General features: G+C 42.0%; 1 protein-coding gene across 3 annotated transcripts in view; it reads right to left on the bottom strand.

The window, feature by feature from the left end:
• LOC137965684 (uncharacterized) overlaps window positions 1-20,776 on the bottom strand; it is a 107,427-nt gene that overhangs the window by 75,601 nt on the left and 11,050 nt on the right. For all 3 annotated transcript variants that reach the window (XM_068811995.1, XM_068811996.1, XM_068811997.1), the window contains exons 6-8: window positions 16,915-16,983; window positions 16,704-16,826; window positions 11,374-11,523 (exon numbers count right to left, since the gene is read on the bottom strand). In XM_068811995.1, coding sequence (XP_068668096.1) covers window positions 11,374-11,523; window positions 16,704-16,826; window positions 16,915-16,983 — 342 coding nt within the window. The remainder of the gene's footprint in view (window positions 1-11,373; window positions 11,524-16,703; window positions 16,827-16,914; window positions 16,984-20,776) is intronic.

The following is a 20,776-nucleotide window of genomic DNA, read 5'->3' as shown; positions in this document are numbered from 1 at the left end:
AATCCCCGGTGAGGAGTGATCTGCTGTATTTTCTTCCCGTGTTCCCTAATTGGACTTTCCTGAAGATGTCTAGGAAAAAGCTGACTGCGGAGATCGGGAGGGAGATGTATGATTTTTTCCCCCCTCTTGTGCATGAATCTGGATGGCCTCCCCACTCTTCTCCTTCCTCTTTCGAAAAGTCAACTTTGCTTTTCCATTCCGGAATTTGTATATGGCCGGATCCTCCACTAAGATCCTTCGGCGTGAGGATCTCGAGGTTACAGTTTGTCATCTCTCGCCTGAACTATCTTCAGAGTCAATACTTTCTTTTTCCTTCTTGTCTTCTTTTTCCGGTTGTTTACCTTTTCGTTGTTGCTGTTGCCGGTGCTGCTTCCCCAGACTGGTTCGATCTTCGCCCCATCCTGGGCACTGTCCTACTAGAGGTGCTAGATCAAAGGGAATGGTCGTTGGGTGGGAGTTACTTCATTCCCCATATGGTTGGTGGGAGGAAGTTACTTCTTGACCGACTCCTCGTCCAGCCATTTCCATCTTCATTTTTCTTCTTTAGCTCACGTTCCTTGGGGGATTTGGAAAGAAAGGGACAATAGAAGATTCGTCAACAAAATCAGACCTGCAAGCAAGACTGCATCCATTATTATTGGCCATATATCTTCCTGGTTACACACACAACTCGATTCCATTATTAGAAGATCCCAGTTTTGATGTGTTTGAGAGCCAAAAGAATGGCAAAATATATAAATGATGATCCCCCGGTACCTATTACTGAAGATTGGGTGGCAGAAGATAATTTAGTAATGACCTAGTTGGTCAATAGTATAGAATCCAGATATAGTGATCAGATTTTGAGTTGCAATACTGCTAAGGAATGTGGACTACATTGGCTTCCATTTTGTCTCAAGAAAGCAATTTATCAAGGATCTATGAGTTATATGTGAAGTTCTTAAATATGAAGCGTGGAGGTAGATCAGTGATAGATTATTTCACTGAGATGAGAGGAGTACTACAGGAGATTAGTACATTCCATCCTTTTACTACGAATGTTGAAGACATCCGTACAAAAGAAAATCAAATTCAAGTAGCCCGGTTTTTTTATGGTTTGGGGCATGAGTATGATGCTATTAGAGCCCAATTGTTGGTTAATGAAGATGTGACCACTCTTGAGCAAGCTTTTAACAGAGTTCTTCGAGCTGAAGGTGCAGTTGTAAATAAGAATGAGTCAGGTGGAGCCCTCTCAGAAGCAGTTGCTTTTAACCTTCAATCTTCTACTGGTAAGCCCGACGGTCACTTTCATGGTGGTAATAATAGAGGTAGAGGTCGCTCTTACACAACCCGTGGTAGTAGCCGAAATGATCAAGGGGATCGAAAGTGTGTTTATTGTGGTAGGAATAATCATATTTCTAAGAAATGTTGGGACAAATTTGGTAAACCTACCTGGACCAATTCTATAGTCACAGATAAGGACGCCTCCTTACACACTAGATCGTATGAGGAAATTCAGCAGTTATTACAGTGACTGGGTCAACTGATTGCTTCATCTACTGCTTCTCAGATTACCGAGACTCCTTCTTCCTCAACGAGTGCCACGATGGCTAGTACAGGTATGAATGCACTAAATGTATCTCATTCCCCCTCTCGGATCATTGATTCAAGAGCCTCTACACATATGTCAGGTATGCCCTCTCTATTTTAGTCCATTAATCCATCTTATTCATATCGTCGAGTTACTTTAGCTGATGAATCCACCTCTCCCATTCAGAGGGAGGGTATAGTTCGCACTACTCCACAAATATCCTTAGATTCTATTTTATTTGTACCAAAGTTTCTAGTTAATCTCTTGTCTGTGAGTCATATAACTAAATCCTTAAACTGTTCAGTAAGCTTTTATCCTACTTCTTGTGTTTTCTAAGACTTGCAGACGAAAAGGACGATTGGTTCAAGACATGAGAAGGGAGGGCTCTACATGTTGGATGATGTATCCGTTTCTCGAGTTGTAGCTCTCACTACTACAGATTCTTCTTACTTGTGGCATCTGTGCTTGGGACATCCCTCACCAGCTAAGTTGCGTCAGTCTTTTCCTTCTCTACTAGCTGATATTTCATTTGATTGTGAATCATGTCAGTTGGGAAAGCATTGTCACTCCAGTTTCCCAGTTAATTCTAGTCAAAGCATCAAGTTGTTTGAATTAGTCCACTTTGATGTATGGGGTCCATGTCGGGTTCCTAGCCCATTTGGTTTTAAGTATTTTGTGTCGTTCATTGAAGATTTCAATAGAGTCACTTAGGTGTATCTCCTACAAGAGAAGTCTGAAGTATTTGATGTATTCCTCAATTTTTTCAATGAAATAAAAAATCAATTTAGTGCATGTGTTCATGTACTTCGTACTGACTGACAATGGTTTGGAATATCTTAACCATAAATTTTGAGTATTTTGTGATTCTCATGGTATTACCCATCAAACATCCTGCCCTTATACACCACAACAAAATGGGGTGGTTGAACGTAAAAATAGACATCTCCTTGAGGTTACAAGGACACTATTATTACATATGAATGTTCCTCAATCTTTTTGGGGAGATGTAATTTTAACTTCGTGCTACTTGGTAAATCGTATGCCCTCAATTGTTTTGAGTGGTCAAGTTCCATTTCAGATTTTAAAACCCAATTGTAAATTGTTTGGTGTGGTTCCTCATATTTTTGGATGTACCTGTTTTGTTCATATGCTTGGAACTTCGGTCGATAAGTTGTCACCTCGGTCTGTCAAATGTGTTTTTTTGGGATATTCTAGTCAACAAAAAGGGTACAAATGTTATGATCCTGTTCAACAGAAAACATATGTGTCAGCTGATGTGACCGTTTTTTAACATACTCCATATTTTTCATCATCTATTGAGCTTCCTGTATCACCTGAATCTCCTTCAGACTATCATGTTCCTATTGCAGTTTTGGATGTACTAGTGTCATCGAGTTCTTCATTACCTCTTCGTGTTTACAGTCGTCGCTCTCATACTCCTGCAGTGCCTCCAGCAGTTACCTCTACAGAGCTCTCTTCTCATGATCCACCAGCTTCCTCATTGCCTGCAGATCCTATTGTCTCTAATTTGGACCTACAGATTAGTCTATGAAAAGGCAAACGGTCTAGTACTTCTCATCCGATATCCAAATATGTGTCATTTGATTTTTTGTCCCCATCCTTCAAGTCTTTTGCTATGTCATTGTCTACTTCCCCTATACCTCGTTCAGTGTAGGAAGCCTTGTGCTCTCCAAAATGGAAACAAGCTATAGATGATGAGATGAGTGCTTTGGTGTCTTGGGGAACATAGAATCTATGTGATCCACCTGCAGGAGCAGCTATTATGGGGTGTCGTTGGGTTTATACTATAATATAATGTTGATGGCTCTATTGAACGGTACAAAGCTCGGCTGGTAGCGAAAGGGTATACGCAAACTTTTGGAGTTGATGTCTTTGAGACATTCTCTCCTGTGGCCTGACTTACTTCGGTACGTATCTTAATATATATGTGGTTGTTGATAAGGGTTGGCCTCTCTTTCAACTCAATGTGAAGAATGCCTTTTTATTTGGTGATCTACATGAGGAAGTGTATATGAAGCAACCTCCTGGGTATGTTGCTTAGGGGGAAACAGAAAAGGTGTGTAAGCTGCAAAAGGCTATTTATGGACTTAAACAGAGTCCACGGGCCAGGTTTGAAAAGTTTAGTGATGTGGCACTACAATTTGGGTTCTATAGGAGTCATTGTAATCATTCTATGTTCCCATTTAAGGAAGACTGGTATGGTGGTTTTGGTTGTCTATGTAGATGACATTGTGTTATTTGGTGATGATCTTGATGGTATTACAGAAGTTAAACAATATCTGGCCACACATTTTAAGACAGGATTTGGGCTCTCTCAAGTACTTCCTTGCCATTGAAGTCGCTCATAGCAAGCGAGGTATTGTTCTTTCTTAGAGAAAATATATATTGGATATGTTACAGGAGTATGGTTTATTAGGTGTTAAACCTATAGACACCACCATGGAAATTGATCATAATCTACATGACACCCAGGGTCCTACACTCATGGATAAAACTCAATACCGACGATTAGTAGGTAAACTGATCTATGCTACAATTACCAGGCCGGATATTTCATTTGTTGTGGGAGTTGTGAGCCAGTTCATGGAAAATTCTCAAAAAGTCCATTTAGAAGTTGCTCGGAGGATTTTGAAGTACTTGAAGGGTGCACCTAGAAAAGGCCTTCTATATACTCATAATGGGAAAATTGATGTACTTGAGTATTCTGATGCCGATTATGTTGGGTGTAAAATGGATAGACGTTCTACATCAAGCTATTGTTGTTTGGTTGGAGGCAACCTGATAAGTTGGAAAAGTAAGAAACAAACAGTTGTGGCTAGGTCCAGTGCAAAGGCCGAGTATCGAGCAATGGCTCATATAGTTAGTGAGCTTATGTGGATTAAGTCTGTGCTTCTTGAATTTGGTTTTATGGTACCTGACCCTATGGTTATGAATTGTGATAACCAGGCAGCCTGCCAGCAACCCTGTATTCCATGAGAGAACGAAACATATAGAGGTTGACTACCACTTCATTAGAAATGCAGTTATGTAAGGGAAGGTGGTAACTCCTTATGTAAAGTCTTCAAACCAGTTGGGAGATATATTTACCAAGCCTTTGGGGAGACGTGAACATTTATCATTTAGTGATAAGCTGAGATTGTTTGATATCTACTCTCCAGCTTGAGGGGGAGTGTTAAAATACAAGTTCAGAGATATTTTGGTCATGTCTTAGATTTTCAATATTATATTTTTCTCTTAGAGTATGGTTATTAGATAGAGAATGTCTTATTTTATCTCTAGGTAAACTTTCATTCAATTTAGACATGTATTTTAGGAGATATGTAATTTTGAGTATTGAGGGGCATCTTTGTCCTATTGTAAAATTTCACTTAAACCCTGATTATAAAGAAGCAGGAAGGGCCTTTCTAGCTCGGATTCCAAGGCAGCAAAGATGCCTCTCTTCCATAAATCCATTTTCTCTTCTATTTTCTCCCCAAATCACCTATTTTTCAATGTCAATGCACTAGCTAATAGAGGCGGGGCAAGCCAGGAAAGAGAGGAAGTAGTTAGGTATACCCACGAGGCAAGAGTTTAAGAGGATCAATCTACCCGCTTTGGAGAGCATCCTACCCTTCCATGTGGAGAGGCGACGCTCAAGCCGTACGATCACCGGAGCCCATAACCCCGTCAGAGGTCTACTGTCAGTAAGAGGGAGGCCCAGATAGTATGTGGGAGCACTTGCAACCGGACATCCCAAAGTCTATGCCATGATCTGAAGCAAGGGGGGATCAATATGATATCCCATAATTGACGACTTTCCCCAGTTAACTTTTTGACCAGAAGTGATCTCAAAACAGGCTGAGAAGGGCCTTAATGTTATGGACCTGATCAAGAGTGCCATTGCCGAAGCATATGGTGTCGTCCGCAAACTAGAGCAGGGGGATGTCAAAACAACTCTAATCAGAGACGGCCTCTAGCCAACCAATGTTGTGAGCAGAGTAGAACACAGAGGATAGGTATTCAGTAATAATGTTGAAGAGGAGCGAGGAGAGGGGGTCTCCCTGTCAGATGCCTCGAGTGCCCTAGAAGAAGCCACAGACCGTACCATTGAGAAGCAAGGAGTACGAGACCGAATAGATATAACTGCGTATCCAAAACCTCCATTTGTCACCAAACCCCATATACTACATAATGTCGTCTAAGAGGGACCAACTCACCCGGTCGAAAGCTTTCTCGAGGTCCAACTTGAGAACAAACCGCGACTGACCTAACTTGGTAAAATGATCCATAATCTCATAGGTGGCCATAGCAAAGTCAAGAATGTCACGACCTCTGATAAAGGCGCTCTGAACCCCGTGGATGATGGTAGGAAGAACAACCTTGAGACAACGGGCCAGGATGCGGGCAATGATCTTGTAAGGACTCGAAACGAGACTGATCGGCCAGTAATCCTGAGGGTGTTCCACACTAGCTTTTTTGGAGACCAGAGCAATAATGGTGGCAACCATGCTCTTTTTTTTTTTTTTTTTTTTAAATGATGCTGAATTTTATTATGAGAGCTCAAACGAGCAGATTACACGAGGGGAAGCCTTCCCAAACAAAGAGATTGTAGGAAGGTTCCGAATTTTGCCAATTTATCAGCCAAAGAATTGGTTGATCTAGGAACGAGGTTCCAATTACAATGAATGGATGACACAATGTCAACAATACAATCAGTGATTGACCAGTGGTGCCAAGGAGGGGAGCTTTCTTTTGAACACCAGCTGATTACAGTCTTTGAGTCACCTTCGATAATAAGCTTGCCATGGAGCCGCTCTTTAAAGATTTGGAGGCCGAATAGAAGAGCACTCACTTCAGTAGTATTTGAATCAACAATACCCACCGGCCCTGCATAGGATAGAATAGGGTCTCCACTATTGTCTTTGAAAACACTACCTATTCCAGCGGGCCCAAAACAGCCTAAAGCACTGCCATCAAAATTGAGTTTGATGCAGTCGTAAGGGGGAGGATCCCAGGTGGCCATAACCAGATTCCTACAAAGGCCCACCATGTGTGCTATCAAACCCCAATTTTCTCGAAGGGAAACGCCAGATGGAGAAGCAAACTCCTTCCTAGAATGTAGCCAGCTCGAGATAAGGCCCACTGCCTGAGAAGCTATATTACCCGGGTTGCTAGCCTTGGAGTTGAATCTCCGGTTGTTTCGCTATAGCCATATACACCATGGGACATGCGCAAGGCATGCCAAGAGAATTATCTTGCCCAACTTAGGAAGGCGTATCCCCATAACCATCTCAAAGGTGCCAAGAAGGACCTAATGTATACCCATTTGGAGACCAATCTTCTGAAATATCTTCATTCAGACTTGCCATGAAAATTCGTAATGTAAGAGAACATACTGGACTGTCTCGTCGCACACACCACATAGGGGACAAGTGCAATCAGAGGCGGTGTAACCTCTTTTATGGAGGTTGTCAGAGGTGAGAATTTGTTCCCTGATGGCCGTCCACACGAAGAATTTGATTTTATTAGGCGCTGAGAACTTCCATGCCAGGTTTGCCTTGTACTCATGCATGCTGTAATCTTGTTTTCTAATGTGAGAGTAGGCGGATGCAATTATGAATCAGCCATTAATGTTGGGCTTCCATGTCAGTTTATCAACTGCATGCTCACGAATAGTAGTGTTGTTGAGTCTGGAGAGGAGAGAGCAAAAAACCGTAGTTTCCTCATCATTTATCCCCGTCGAAACGTAAGACTCCATGAGTGATCTCTCCAAGAATCAGCCACTGAGCAAGAGAGGTCCCTCGCCACCCTAGAGAGCCCTGGGAAATCCTCGGAGAGGGGGCAGGGGCCGCACCATTCATCCGACCAAAAGAGGAGGGTCCTTCCATTGTCTGTGTGAAAGGAAGTTGCATCTCTGAATATTGGGAGGAGCTTTTGAATTGATTTCCATATCGGGGATAGGAGCTGAGTAGCACCATCCTCCCTCCACCACGCACCCGAAGGTTGAAGATAGAACCTGACCATATCACCCCATAGGCTGTTATGCTCGATGTTGAAGTTCCATATCCATTTGAGCAAAAGGGCATTGTTCATCTCCTTCGTAGACCGAATGCCTAAACCACCCTGATTTCGGGGCATGCAAATATCCTTCCAACTCACCAAATGATATCTGAAGGTGTCCTCTAATCCCCTCCAGAGAAAACGTCGACGGATGGAGTCAATCTTGTTGCAAATGGAGGCCAGACAGTGCATGAATGATAATAAATAGTTTGGCAGTCCTGCCAAACAAGACTTGAGGAGAGTGAGCCGCCCAGCAGTAGATAAAAGCTTGCCCCTCCAAGTAGCTAGTCTCTTCTCAAATTTCTTGATGAGGGGGGACCAAAGCGTCACCAAAGGCCGAGAGTCAAAGAGTGGTAGTCCAAGATATGTAACTGGCAAATTTCCCACTGAGCACCCCAAATAGTTAGCCATACCCTGAAGCACAGGTGGGTCAATATGATAGCCTAGGAGGGTGGTTTTCTTCCAGTTAATGTTCTGACCAGAAGCCAGTTCAAATAGTCTCAATACAGCACATAATTTTCGGATCTAATCCATAGTACCAACCCCAAAGCAAATTGTATCGTCTGCAAACTGAAGGATCGGCACATCAAAGGTTGCACAGTCCGTCATGGGGAGGAGCCAACCCAGGTTTTTGGCCGACTAGATCAAAGATGATAGGTATTCCGCTATCACATTGGAGAGCAAAGGGAAAAGGGGTTCTCCCTGCCTGATTCCCCTGGATCCCTTAAAATAACCGCAAGTTGTTCCATTGAGAAGAACGGAGTAGCTTGCAGAGGAGATGCAACTTTGAATCCAGAAGCGCCATTTTTCCCCGAATCCCACCTTCCCCAGGAGAGTGCCCAAAAGCTTCCAATTAACTCTGTGAAAGATTTTCTCAAAATCAAGCTTTAGGATGAATCTGGGAAGCTTTAAAGCCTTAAAATGGTGGATGAGCTCGTGACATGCCATGGCTGAGTCTAATAGATTTCTTCCCTTGATAAAAACACTCTAGCCATGATGGTGGCAATAGGGAGAACCGCCCTGAGGCGATTGGCAAGGAGGCGTGCAAGCACCTTGTAAGCACTAGTGGTGAGGCTAATCGGCCGAAAGTCAGAAGGAATTTCTGCACATTCTTTTTTAGGGATGAGGGCAATAAACGAAGCTCCGATGCTCCTATATCTGATGCCATGTTGATAGAACGAGTGGACCATGCAAGCAATATCGTCTTTGATGAAGGGTCAGCATCGGCGATAGAATTCCCATTGAAACCATCCGGCCCCGGAGCACGATCCAAAGGAAGACCCAATGTTGCTTTTTCAATTTCCTTACTGGAGAAAGGGAGCTCAATGAGACTAGCTGCCGCCCAAGGAATAGCCTAGAGATGAACCCTTTCGAAGAAAGGGCGAACTAGCTGGCCATCAGAGTATAATTCTGCAAAAAAGTTCACCAGTGAGTCTGAAATAAGGGATCGATCCGAGGAACTCTCACCATTGACGTTGAGTGCGGTGATGCGGTTGGCTCCTCTCCGAGCAGAGGCAACTGCATGGAAGAATTTAGTATTGGCATCCCCCTCAACGAGCCATTTAAATCTTGCACGCTGCTTCCAGTGCACAAGCTCACTATGAGCGAAGGATTGCATTTGCCCTTGGAGGGCGTATCTCTGAGTTACTTCTGAGGAAGAGAAGCTTCTAGATTCCTCTTCAGAGTCAAGAATGGAAATCTGAGAAAGGACGAAGGCTCTCTCGGCTGACGAAGAGGCCTTTCTCGCATAGGCCCATGATCGCAACAACGGCTTTAGCATCTTGAGCTTGGCTGGGAAATTCCACCCGGTCAGGCCCATCACGATCATCCTCTCCCAGAAGGACTGGATAGAGGAGTCAAAAGAGGGGTCCACCATCCAAGCATTGTTGAACTGCCGAAGTGGGTATCTACCATAATCGGCCAATGGTTGGAAACAACGACTTTGCTTGTGGCATTGTTGTATAACTGAAGCCAGTCGTTGTTGGCTAAGAAGCGGTCAAGCTTGGAGAGGACGGGGGGCTGTCAGCCATTTGACCAAGCGAGGTCTTCCCAGATAGGGTAACCTCATCAAGATCCCACTTGCCAATAAAGTCTGCAAATAGCCTCATGGAGGTAGTGATTCTCCGGGAGGGCGGGGATTTCTTGTGGCAAAAGCGGGTAACATTGAAATCTCCCACAAGCATCAAAGGAATGGGCCACCTCTGACAAGTCCTCAAAAGGTCATCCCAGAAGGGATGTCTCTCATGGTGTCTAGTAGGACCATACACACCCACAAGGCACCAAATGTTCCCTGATCCTTTGTCTCTCAATTTGATTCCGAGGAAGTAAGTGCCACAGCGGCGATCGATCACCTCAATGGTATTAGTGTGGGACACAATCAGAATGCCGCCAGCCGATCCAATCGCATCCACACAAATCCATCCAGGCTCCTTGAGAGGCCACAGCTCACGGATATCCAAGGGGCAGAGAAGCCGCCTTTGTTTCTTGAAAAATAGCAACATGTGCCTTAGTAGAGGGTAGAGGCAAGGAGGTCCCGAATTGCGGCACGGTGATGCACGGATCCTATTCCTCGAACATTCCAAGAGATAATGATCATTGATCACTAGTCTTCTTCTTAGACTTCTCAAACAAGTATTTATCTTCCCTGAGGGGCTCCGTGTAGACGGTGCCCATCACCTTGGCAAGTTCCACTATCTGTGCCCAGGTTTCTGGGTCGAATTTTTGTTGTTCTATCTGAAGAGCAGCCACATACTTCTAAGCTCTTTCACCCGTCTCTGGAAGGATGAAGTCCCCTATCTTTGGATTGCAAGGGTATCTAGAAGTAGCACTGGGACCATCCTGGAGAAGATGTCTTAGATGACCTCTATTCCGACGTTGGTGATTCCACGATCAAAGAAGCTTCGGACCATGGAAATGATATCCGATCTCAAGGCAGGCCAGCAAGACTTATAGAATTCCCCGTTGAACCCATCAGGCCCCAGGGTCCGATCTTGAGGGAGACCCAGAACCGCATCCTCAACCTCCAAGTCAGAGAAAGGAAGCTCAATGAAATTCGCCAATATGGGGGAAATCGCGGTGAAGCGAAGGCTGGAAAGTCTGGGCCGGAGTGTTGCTCCTCCCTGTATAGATCTGCAAAGAAACTGAGAAAGGCATTAGTGATGGAGGTCCTATCCAAGGTAACCTCGTTGTCAATAGACAAGGAGGTGATCCGGTTAGTCCTCCTGCGGGCCGAGGCAATAGCATGAAAGAACTTTGTGTTAGCGTCACCCTCAGCCAACCACTTGAAGCGGACCTTTTGCTTCCATTGAACCCTTTCAAAGTGAAGAATAGAGAGAAAAAATCTTCTTTCCAATACTTCATAAAACCCTAATCTCTCTTCCTTCTCTTTAGTTTGTTCTGATTGTAGAGCATTTAGCTCTACAATACGATCACCCTGTTTATAGTCAGCTTTTTGTGAAGTTTGAAATTCTTTTTACCAGTGAGATTCCAAAAGTTTGGGAGAAAATATTGTTTCTTATTATTTAGCGAAATCTTCACAAAACTTCTTGACTTCTGAAAAAAAAAAGAGAAAGATTCAGATCAATGCAAGAAGACACAAATCTAAAAGAAAATAATCATATCCTCCCACATAACCCATTGTGGTACAGAATGGCTGAGATACAACTTGAAACAGTAGGCACCTTAATATGATTCGCAACACCAAAGAAAGTAGATTTTGAAGAATAGTTTAGTTCGGTTCTAACCTTTGTAGGAAATAAATAAAGAGCGCAAGATGATAAATTCTGGGAGAGATCTTCCAAAACTGGTAGGTTGTAACACAGAGACTTCCCGCTAGATGTTGCAGTTGCCACAACAACATCATTTCCAGCAAGCAATGCTTTTACTGAATCAGCCTGGAAAAAAAAATCAAAACACAGAAAGAAAGTAAAGAATTTCACTTTACATCTGGACTTAAGAATCATCCCATGTCCTGAAACGTGTCAACAGTAACAGGTCATATCTAGAAATCTTGTTGATTGCGAAGCTTACCACCCAATCAATATATTGACATTAGCTCAGCATCATTTAAAAAAAATATATATATATTGACATTAGCGGCTTAAAAGCTATATGAAAACCTTTGACAATCTGGGCCCTGCTGAATTGGAGGTACTATCAAGAATTATATGCGACAATCCTATTATTATTCTCAGATCAAGCATGTTCATGTAGCTCCTTAGGGGCTGAACTTGCTGCCTCCTTTCAGGAGTCCATCTTTACGAGCAGAATTTTTCAGACCCTATGATCATTAAAGGTGATCCAGAAATAGTAATATCATGGTTCCCAAAGCTCACTGGGCCCCCTTGGAAGTTAAGATACATGGCCAATGAAATATGCCACATCATAGGGGGTTAAACTAACTCATGGAAGCATACACTTGGGTCAGCAAATTATTTCTCAGATCAATTGCCAAAGAGTGTTTTCTTGGACAACAAAGTTGTTAGGAATACGTTTTATTTCAAGATCCACAGGCAAAGAATTGCAAAAATAACCAGACGGGAGTCTCCATTACAACAAGAGATTGGAGAGAGACTCTCTACTTAGCAAGAGAATCAGCTAAATCATTAGCTGACCTTGGACATGACTCCAAATACAACTAAAGGAGCGAGAAATGTCTATGATTTCATAGAAGGACTGCCATCATCTCAGAAGGGGAGTGGGGTGTTCCATGCAGTGATCACCACCCTTCAAGGGACCAAACATCTGCACAACAAGCTTCCAATTATGTCTATGGAGCCCACTCTAGAGGCTTTCAAATGCAAGGAGGGAGCTAATCAAGGACTGAATTGAGGAAAAGATTTTGTCAATGAAAAAGCTTAGGGAGCTAGCAATGCCCCGAATTTTCCTATTGTTTTTTTCCAACAAAGACCCACAGAAATGGACAAGCAAACTGAGATGAGGAATTTTCCAAATTCTGAGACACAGGTGACTTTCCCAAGGCAGGCAAGCTCTACTAGACTTCTAGGAAGACATGTATTCAGCCCAATCATGTAGAGAAAGTGGGTCCAGACTCAAGTTACAATGAACGATAAGATGGTTGACATTCTCCTCCACATTGCCGTAAAAGATACACCGAGTATTGATAATCACCGTACCCCATTTCCTTAACTGGTTAGCAGTTATGATTTTATTTCGTATTGCACTCTATAGGAAAAATTTCAACTTCAATTAGCACGAGAGCATCTAGGCAATGCAAACTTCATGCGATTAGTTACTACCCCATTTTTTAGATGATTGTAAGCAGACACGACTGCTGAATTTCCACTATCAGAAAGCATCCAGATCATCTAGTCCTTTGAGTGACTCCTGATCCGAATTCCCTTGAATGCAAAATGAGATTGCTGGCTTCGTCAACTTCCTCATCCCAAAAGACCCAAGAAGTCTGACCCCCGTTTAACTGGAATGCTTTCCTGACTGTTCAGGATCGGTTGCGGTGAGGTTGTATAGCTGAGGTTTGGAGAGCTTAATTGAGGTTGCTCTCCCATCTTCCTCCTAACAAAGGGAACCCAAGAAATATTTTTGTTGATGTTTAACTTCCAGCACATCTTAGATAAGAATGCAATGTTTGTCTCTCTAATTCTCCAAATACCCAGTCCTCCTTGCTTCCTTCCTTTGCAAACATCATTCCAGTTCACTAGATGGTATTTGAATCCATCCACTGATCACTTCCAGAGAAAGTCAAGCATGATTTTTCAATTTCCTTGGTGGGTAATATGCAGGAATGCCTGAGAGGCAAACAAGGATGAGGTTTACTCTCCCTGCCTTCAAGATCATCCTTTCTTTCCATATGGCGAGCTGTGGAGCTTCTTAATGATTGGGTCCCAAAGAAGCCTATTGATCCTGCCATTGAAGAGAGGGATGCCCAAGTATATTCCAAGAAGATTGGCAGAGCGGCAGCCTACCAAGTTGCTAGAGCGTCAAGGGGTAGCTTGGTCCAATGAATCCAGAGAGTGTAGATTTCTGCCAATATATGTTCTGGCCAGACATTATCTCGAATGTATAAAGGAGATACAAAGTCGCCCTAGCAGAAGCCTCAGGTGCCCTCGAAATAGCCACACACACTTCCATTCATAAGAACCAAGTATCGAGGTGATGAAATGCAGTTGTGTATCCATACACCGTTTTTCTCCAAATCCATTACATTCCATTAGAGAATCCAGATATTGCCAGGAAACCTGGTCACAAGCTTCCTCGAAGTCAAGCTTCAATATGATCCTTTCCCTAGTGTCTTTATTGAAGTAGTCAATTGCTTCCTGCGCACTCATGGTTGCGTCTAGGTTAACTCTTGTCTTTCGAGAAGGAGCTTTGCTCATTGCTGATGAAGTGGTGGATGATTGTCTTCACTCTCTAGGCAAGGGTATAGGAGATTATCTTGTAAAAGCTGCATATAAGGTTGATGAGGCAGAAGTCTAAGACTGTTTCAACACTTTCTTTCTTTGGTATTAGGGAGATGAATGAAGCACCAGGCCATTCTGTAGAACTCTCCATTAAAGCCATTTGGCCTGAGGGCCATGTCAAGTAACATTAGGGTCTATTTGGAACCCCTAGAAAAGAAAAGAAAAGAAAAGAAATGAGAATTTGACCATTATTATTCCCAAAAATAGTTAGTGAAAATGAGATAATGATCAAATTCTCCTTTTCACTAACTATTTTTAGGAATAATAATGGTCATATTCTAATTTTCTTTTCTTTTCTTTTTTGTTCTTTTCTTTTCTTTTCCATGGGGTTCCAAGCAGACCCTTAGTGTCACTACATATTCCAACTCCTTATTTGTGAAGGGTATTTCTCACCAGTTATATTGTTGGTCAGAGAGCTTTTCCAACAGAAGTTTGTTGAGGAAAGGCTGATTGTTGCATTCTTCAGTGAAGAGACCTGTTTAGAAACTTAATAGCTTATTAGTAATCATCAATCTTGTTAAGGAATAGTCTCACTTGGATTAGTGAATACAAAGATCTTGAGTTTATTAGTTGGGAAAGAGGTTTCCTAAGTTGACTAGTCATTTTGGGATAGGGCCTTGGACCCAATTTAACATGGTATCAGAACAGGTACTCATATGTGGGCCTGCACCTAAAAACTATCTACTTGTAGAGCCACAAAATAGAGACTACACCTAAATTATCCACTTGTAGAGCCACAAAAGAGGGCCTACAGATAAATTGCCTACACCTAAATTATCCACTTGTAGAGCCACAAAAAGAGGGTCTACACGTGAGGGGGAGTGTTAAGGAATAGTCCCACATGGATTAGTGAGTACAAAGATCTTGAGTTTATTAGTTGGGAAAGAGGTTTCCTAAGTTGACTAGTCATTTTGGGATAGGGTCTTGGACCTAATTTAACAAATCTATTAAAGGTTAATTTGCCACCGATTTGGAGGGAATTTACTCTATTAGATCGAACTCTAGCCGAGCTAATGGAGCGGAAGAAGTGGTGCAGCATCACCCTCCTTCAACTGCCTAAAACTAGCATGTTGTTTCTATTTGGTTTTATCATGGTTAAGAAGACTTTGAAGGGAATTTGAGGCAGTGATTCAATCGGAAAATTTGAAGGGAAGAGGGGAAAGGGATCTACCTTCCTCAATGAGGTTGAGGGAGTCAAGCTATGATTATAGGGCATCCCTTTTGGCAGTGAGGGAGGTTTGAGCAGCCTTGGAACACTATTTCAATTTTTTTTCAACTTGAGCTTCATTCCAATGAGACCCCCAGCTGGCCCCATACACGAGTTCTCCTGCCACACAATCTTTATCCTCGAGCCATGAATTTTGAAATCTGAAGAGCTTGTGTACGCAATTACTCAACTTTGTGTCAAGGATAATAATTCAATGGTCAGATACTGCCTTCCCCATAATGGAAGTTGTGGCTTCCAAGTAAGTTTGGAGCCAATTGTTAGTACATGTGAAACAGTTCAGTTTAAATAGGACTAATCTCAGTTGGCAATTGCTCCATGTAAAAGACTTTCTGAAGGTTAGAATTTGTTCCAGACGAAATGCACCAATACACATCGAAATGATGTGGGGTGTTGGTGGTAACTTTTCATTGCAAAATTGAATAGTATTGAAATCCCTCGCTAGAAGCTAGGGAGCGTTCCAGTCTTCAATGACATGGGAGAGTTCATACTGAATTCGAATCGACATGTGTGAGCGTTGGGCCTGCATATGCCCCCAGACACCATGTGGTGCTAGCCACGATGTCCTTGAATTTAATAGCTAGGGAAAAGTCACCCACTCTACTATCAAGCACATCGAACTTTGTCGAGTTCCATGCAACAAGAATCCCCCCAACTGAGCAGTTTGCATCTAGGGTTAACCAGCAGGGTTGTGGAATGGGGCAGAGGTCTCTGATTAGAGGGTCAGTCATGGTCATGTTATTCCCTCTTGTAATTTCAGGGTGGGTTTCCCTCCCTTTATTTGTAACTTGATTATTCATTAATGGAAAAAAAAAATCACCATTAAGAAAATAAAATAAAACTATGGGAAAGCCTTGAGTCTCATGGCTGTGATTTTCAAATACCCAAACATATATTTGCAGTTCAGAGTCCAAAACTGGAATATTCAAGTGTACTCTACTGGTGAGATGGGTGAGTTTGTGATGCACAAGCCTGTGCTTATGAGGGTGGAAATCTATGGTTTGTTAGAGTCTATATGTGATACAGAGAGAAAGATAGATGCTGATTCCTTTTTCAGAAAGATGAGAAATTTTATTAAAAGAAAAGGGCAGAAGCCCAAAAAGCACAACAAACAAACAACAGAAAACAAAATACAAGGCTAGCCAATTTGGGCTAAGTTCACAACAAGATGTTGAAGCATAGCTCCCTCCTTGGCAAGGGAATCAGCCACCACATTTGCTGAGCAAAGGACATGATCTCGAGCAACTTGAAGAGTATGTACTGTCTGCTATCTTTAGGTCTCTGACAACATGCTAAAGATAGAGGTTGATATATTACTGGCGCAACAGGAAAGTGAGTTCAAAACTGGGTCTTTCAAGATATGCACCCAAAAATGGCAGAACTTATCAACAATAAAGTGCATTATCCTTACTTGGTGACTGTATAACTTGGAGATGCCAATCCTATTAAGTGCTTTCTTCATGGGTTCTGAGAGATCATCAGGAAGATCAACATAAGAAGCTGTTCTACCACCAATTTCTTCAACATGCACAATCTGCTAAGGCAAAACATCAGTATTCACAATGTGCAAGTGGCCACAGTTACATGAAGTGAGAAATATTTACAAGTAAGAGAAAAAAAACCTGTCCATTTGATCCAGTGACTTTTCTAAGATGTTCAACCATTTCTAGAGGTAGTAATTGGCATGTCTCCTGCTGATTAAATTAGTTAGTAAAGCATGATGTGACATTCCAAATGGTTAACTAAGAAACATAAGGACCTACAAGTTAATGGGTTGTAGTAAACAAACATTAGATGCGATCTGATTACCTATCCCATCACAACATAGTATCTTTTTGAATATGGCAAAATAAATATCTGCCAGGCATATTTCTCTTCTATTTTGATGTGATTATGGATATTTCTAGCAACTTAAACATTTCTTGGTGCCTCACCTTAGAAGTGATAATGGTTTGGTTGATTCCCTTGCTAAACAAGGTGTCAGTAAACGATATCTTGTCATAGACATACTATTCCTTTTTTATTTTTCATCTTCTTATTTTATAAATCCTCTTGTGTAATTTTTCCTCATTGAGGAGCTTCGTTCGTTGAAATGTCATTTCTCATTGTCTTCAAAAGTGTTAGTTGTGCTAAGAGAGATGGAACTGGAAGTTAACTTCTCAAACATACTCATTGTCTTCAAAAGCGTTAGTTGTGCTAAGAGAGATGGAACTGGAAGTTAACTTCTCAAACATAATGATCATTGTCAATTTTGTAAGAGAAGTGTTGGAGAAGATAAGGATTTTATAGGCCCCTATTTATATCTTTAAACAATACTAAAAATTACATTCATGTCCCTGCAACCCATAAACCCTAGGAATCTACTTTCTGCAGAAAAAACACTTTCCTAGAAAATAGGGAAAACCTAATTAACTGAAATAATAACTTCTAACTCTATTAAGAAAGTCAACTCAGAAAAGTAAAAAATCAATGGTTACAATAGCTGCTCTAGATTTCAACATTTAACTTTATAGGACACCAAACAGGGTTTTTGGTAGAGAAGAGGAACTTTCATCTGTCCATTTTCATTAGTTATTTTTGTGTAAAACTCCATCACATGACATACACACTCTCTAACTTGCTGATATTTGACATTATGAGAACTATAGGTCCTTATGAAACTCACACTCCAACTGATATTTTCATCATTTCTATGACAGAAAAATCCTATATTCCATCAACTGGTGAACTCACTATATCTTGTGCTTTTGTTCAGTGTTGAGTTGTTCTGTTTCTTGTATGCATGATTGTACCAGTAAAAACAATGAATAAGCATGTGGTGACAGCATTTGTAATTTTACTATAATAGGTAATTAGGGCTTCATGGAAGATGAATTAACTAAAACCAGTAAATAGGAGAGAAAAGGGAAAAAAAGAAAAGCAGAGAAGGTTTGGAAACTAATTAAAAAGGCAGAGCAAGAGAGAATGAGATTGAGAGAACAGACACAGAACCGAGAGCTGAGAAAGACAGCAAGATTGAAGAAAAAGATTACAGGAAACCAAAAGGAGAGGCTTGAGCTCTGGATTTAGCTCCACTCTTTTTTTTTTATATAAGTGATAATATATTAATCAAAAGAAAGATTACAAAATAAGAGGGCCTCCAGTAACACCCAGAACAGGGAACATGTAACCATGTACAAGTAAGGTTGGCAGCAAGGTCTGAAACACAATGATAAATATACCAATGTCTCCAAGGAGGAGTAGCAACAGTGGAGCACCAGTGGATGATCACAGTGGAATCCCCTTCAACAATGAGGGGGGCGCGAAGATGTTCTCTGAAGGTGGCTAGCCCATGGTATAAGGCCAGGAGCCCTGCAGCAGTCGAATCCGAATAGCCCATTGGGCCAGCAAAGGAGAACAGAACATTACCAGAGGCATCCTGATAACCCCACCAAACCCAGCCAGTCCCTGGTTTCCCCGGATTTAGCTCCACTCTTTGATATTTCTAAACTCACAGATTATGGGCAATTCAAAATCACTCTTGTTACATTAGTACTGAAAAGGAAATAAAAATTAAGGTAAACATATAAAACTCATTTAACTCATGCTACTTTTTTTGAAATGTATGTACTATTATTTCAGCAAAATAAGGAAATACAAATTAGTGGGGCCCTCCCTTTACAACAAAGGATTGGAAGGAGGCCCCTGCTTGGCAAGCTTGTCAACAAAGGAATTTGTTGACCTAGGAACATGAGACCAGAAAGAAGAAATAATAGAAGTTACGTCAGAAATTTAATAAAAAATGTCCCCATGCAACCAAAGTAGAGCAACAAAGGAAGAACACTAGCCAATAACCTCCTTAGAATCCCCCTCAATGAGTAAAGGACCATTAGGTGATCCCTATAAAAAATGAAACCTTGGAGAAGGGCAAAGAGCTCCACCAAGGTAAAGTCTAATATTCCCAATGGCCCCGAATAAGTAATGAGAGGAGTTCCACTGGAATCCCGAAAGATACCACATAAACCAGTTGCAACAGGATTGCCAAGGGTGCTACCATCAAAGTTTAAGTTTGATGGTGCCCAGAGGAGGAGGTTGTCATTCTGTCATAACTGGTTGCTTGGAAGCAGCAGACATTTGGGCAAGAGCACACCAATTGACACGGAGGGGGACATCTGACAGGCAAGCAAATTCATTCCTTGTGTGGAGCCACGAAGAAACATGCCCAAATGCATTGATGGTATCTCCCACACTGCCAAATTTGCAAACAAATCTGCAATTGTTCCTCTAAATACAAAGGCACAAAGGGATATGTGCTAGGCATCCCAAAAGGAGCAGCTTTCCCAATTTGGGAATAGATATCCCCAAGAGCAGCCGGCATGTTCCAATTAGATCCTTTGGGAGACAAAGTTGTAGGCCAATGCGGTGAAGGAGGGAGGTCCAAACGTGCTACACATATGGGCAATGAAGGAAGAGATGGCTGACATTTTCATCATTGGAATTACAAAAGGGGCAAAGGCTGCTCGGATTAAGATTACCTTGCCTATGGAGGTTGTCCACTATGAGAATTTTATTCAAGTACTCCAGAGGAAGAATTTTACTTTGTTGAGGGCCGAGAGTCTCCAGGCAATAGCAGCCTCGTGTTCTACACGGCAAGTAGTCCATTCCCTAATGTGCTGCAGGCATCCAAATCATCTTGTCTTGAACATGATTCCTGATTTTGCGACATCACTCATCAAGTGGTAGACTTCAGAGGCTTCCGCATAATCAAAATCATGGTGAAAATGAGGGTTCCCAGCACTAATATCCCAAGCGAGAGCAATAGTAACATCACGGCACGTGATGATCGGTAATAAGGCATTGTAGTAATCTTTTATTGGTCCCAATCCACTCCAATTGTACTGAATTTTACAGCCATCACCCACGAAGTAGCACACTGCCAATTTAAAAACAGGGAGAAGGAGAAACAAAGACCTCCAGAGAAGGGATGGCCAATTGCATCTTCCTCCCCAAGTCCACCAGTTGCCAAAAAAAGGTGAGAACAAAATGGACCAATGATCAGACCCTTATTAAGCACCCTTCCCGAAACATTCTCATATAATTGAAGCCAGTCCAGGCAAGCAAGAAAGCGATCCAACTTTGATAGGATTGGACGTTGCTGACCATTTGACTAAGTAAAGGTCTTCCCGGAGAGAGGGATCTCGTCCAAACCGCAGCCACTGATAAGCTGCATCCTCTCATGAAACACCTGATTGTTTGCAATAAAAAGAGTTTCCCGGTTATCACATTTCATGACCATAAACTCATTGACTTGGAGCCCATCTCTACTAGAACTGATTTTATTCACATAAGTTCACTAACAATATGTGTCATGACTTTATAATCTGTTTCTGCACTTGATCTAACCACCACATTCCATTACTTGTTTTTCCAACTGATCGAATTACCTCCCACATAAGAACAATATCCAGTTGTAGGCCTTCTATTTGACTTTGATCTAGCATAGTC

The sequence above is a fragment of the Aristolochia californica genome, unplaced genomic scaffold (genome assembly GCF_029961685.1).
Source record: "Aristolochia californica isolate CCGP_79_NKW_82.1479 unplaced genomic scaffold, dmAriCali1.0.hap1 SCAF_5, whole genome shotgun sequence".
NCBI classification, from domain to species: Eukaryota; Viridiplantae; Streptophyta; class Magnoliopsida; order Piperales; family Aristolochiaceae; genus Aristolochia; species Aristolochia californica.
The sequence above is the reverse complement of the archived record's forward strand: the minus strand, read 5'-3'. Positions and strand labels throughout refer to the sequence as shown.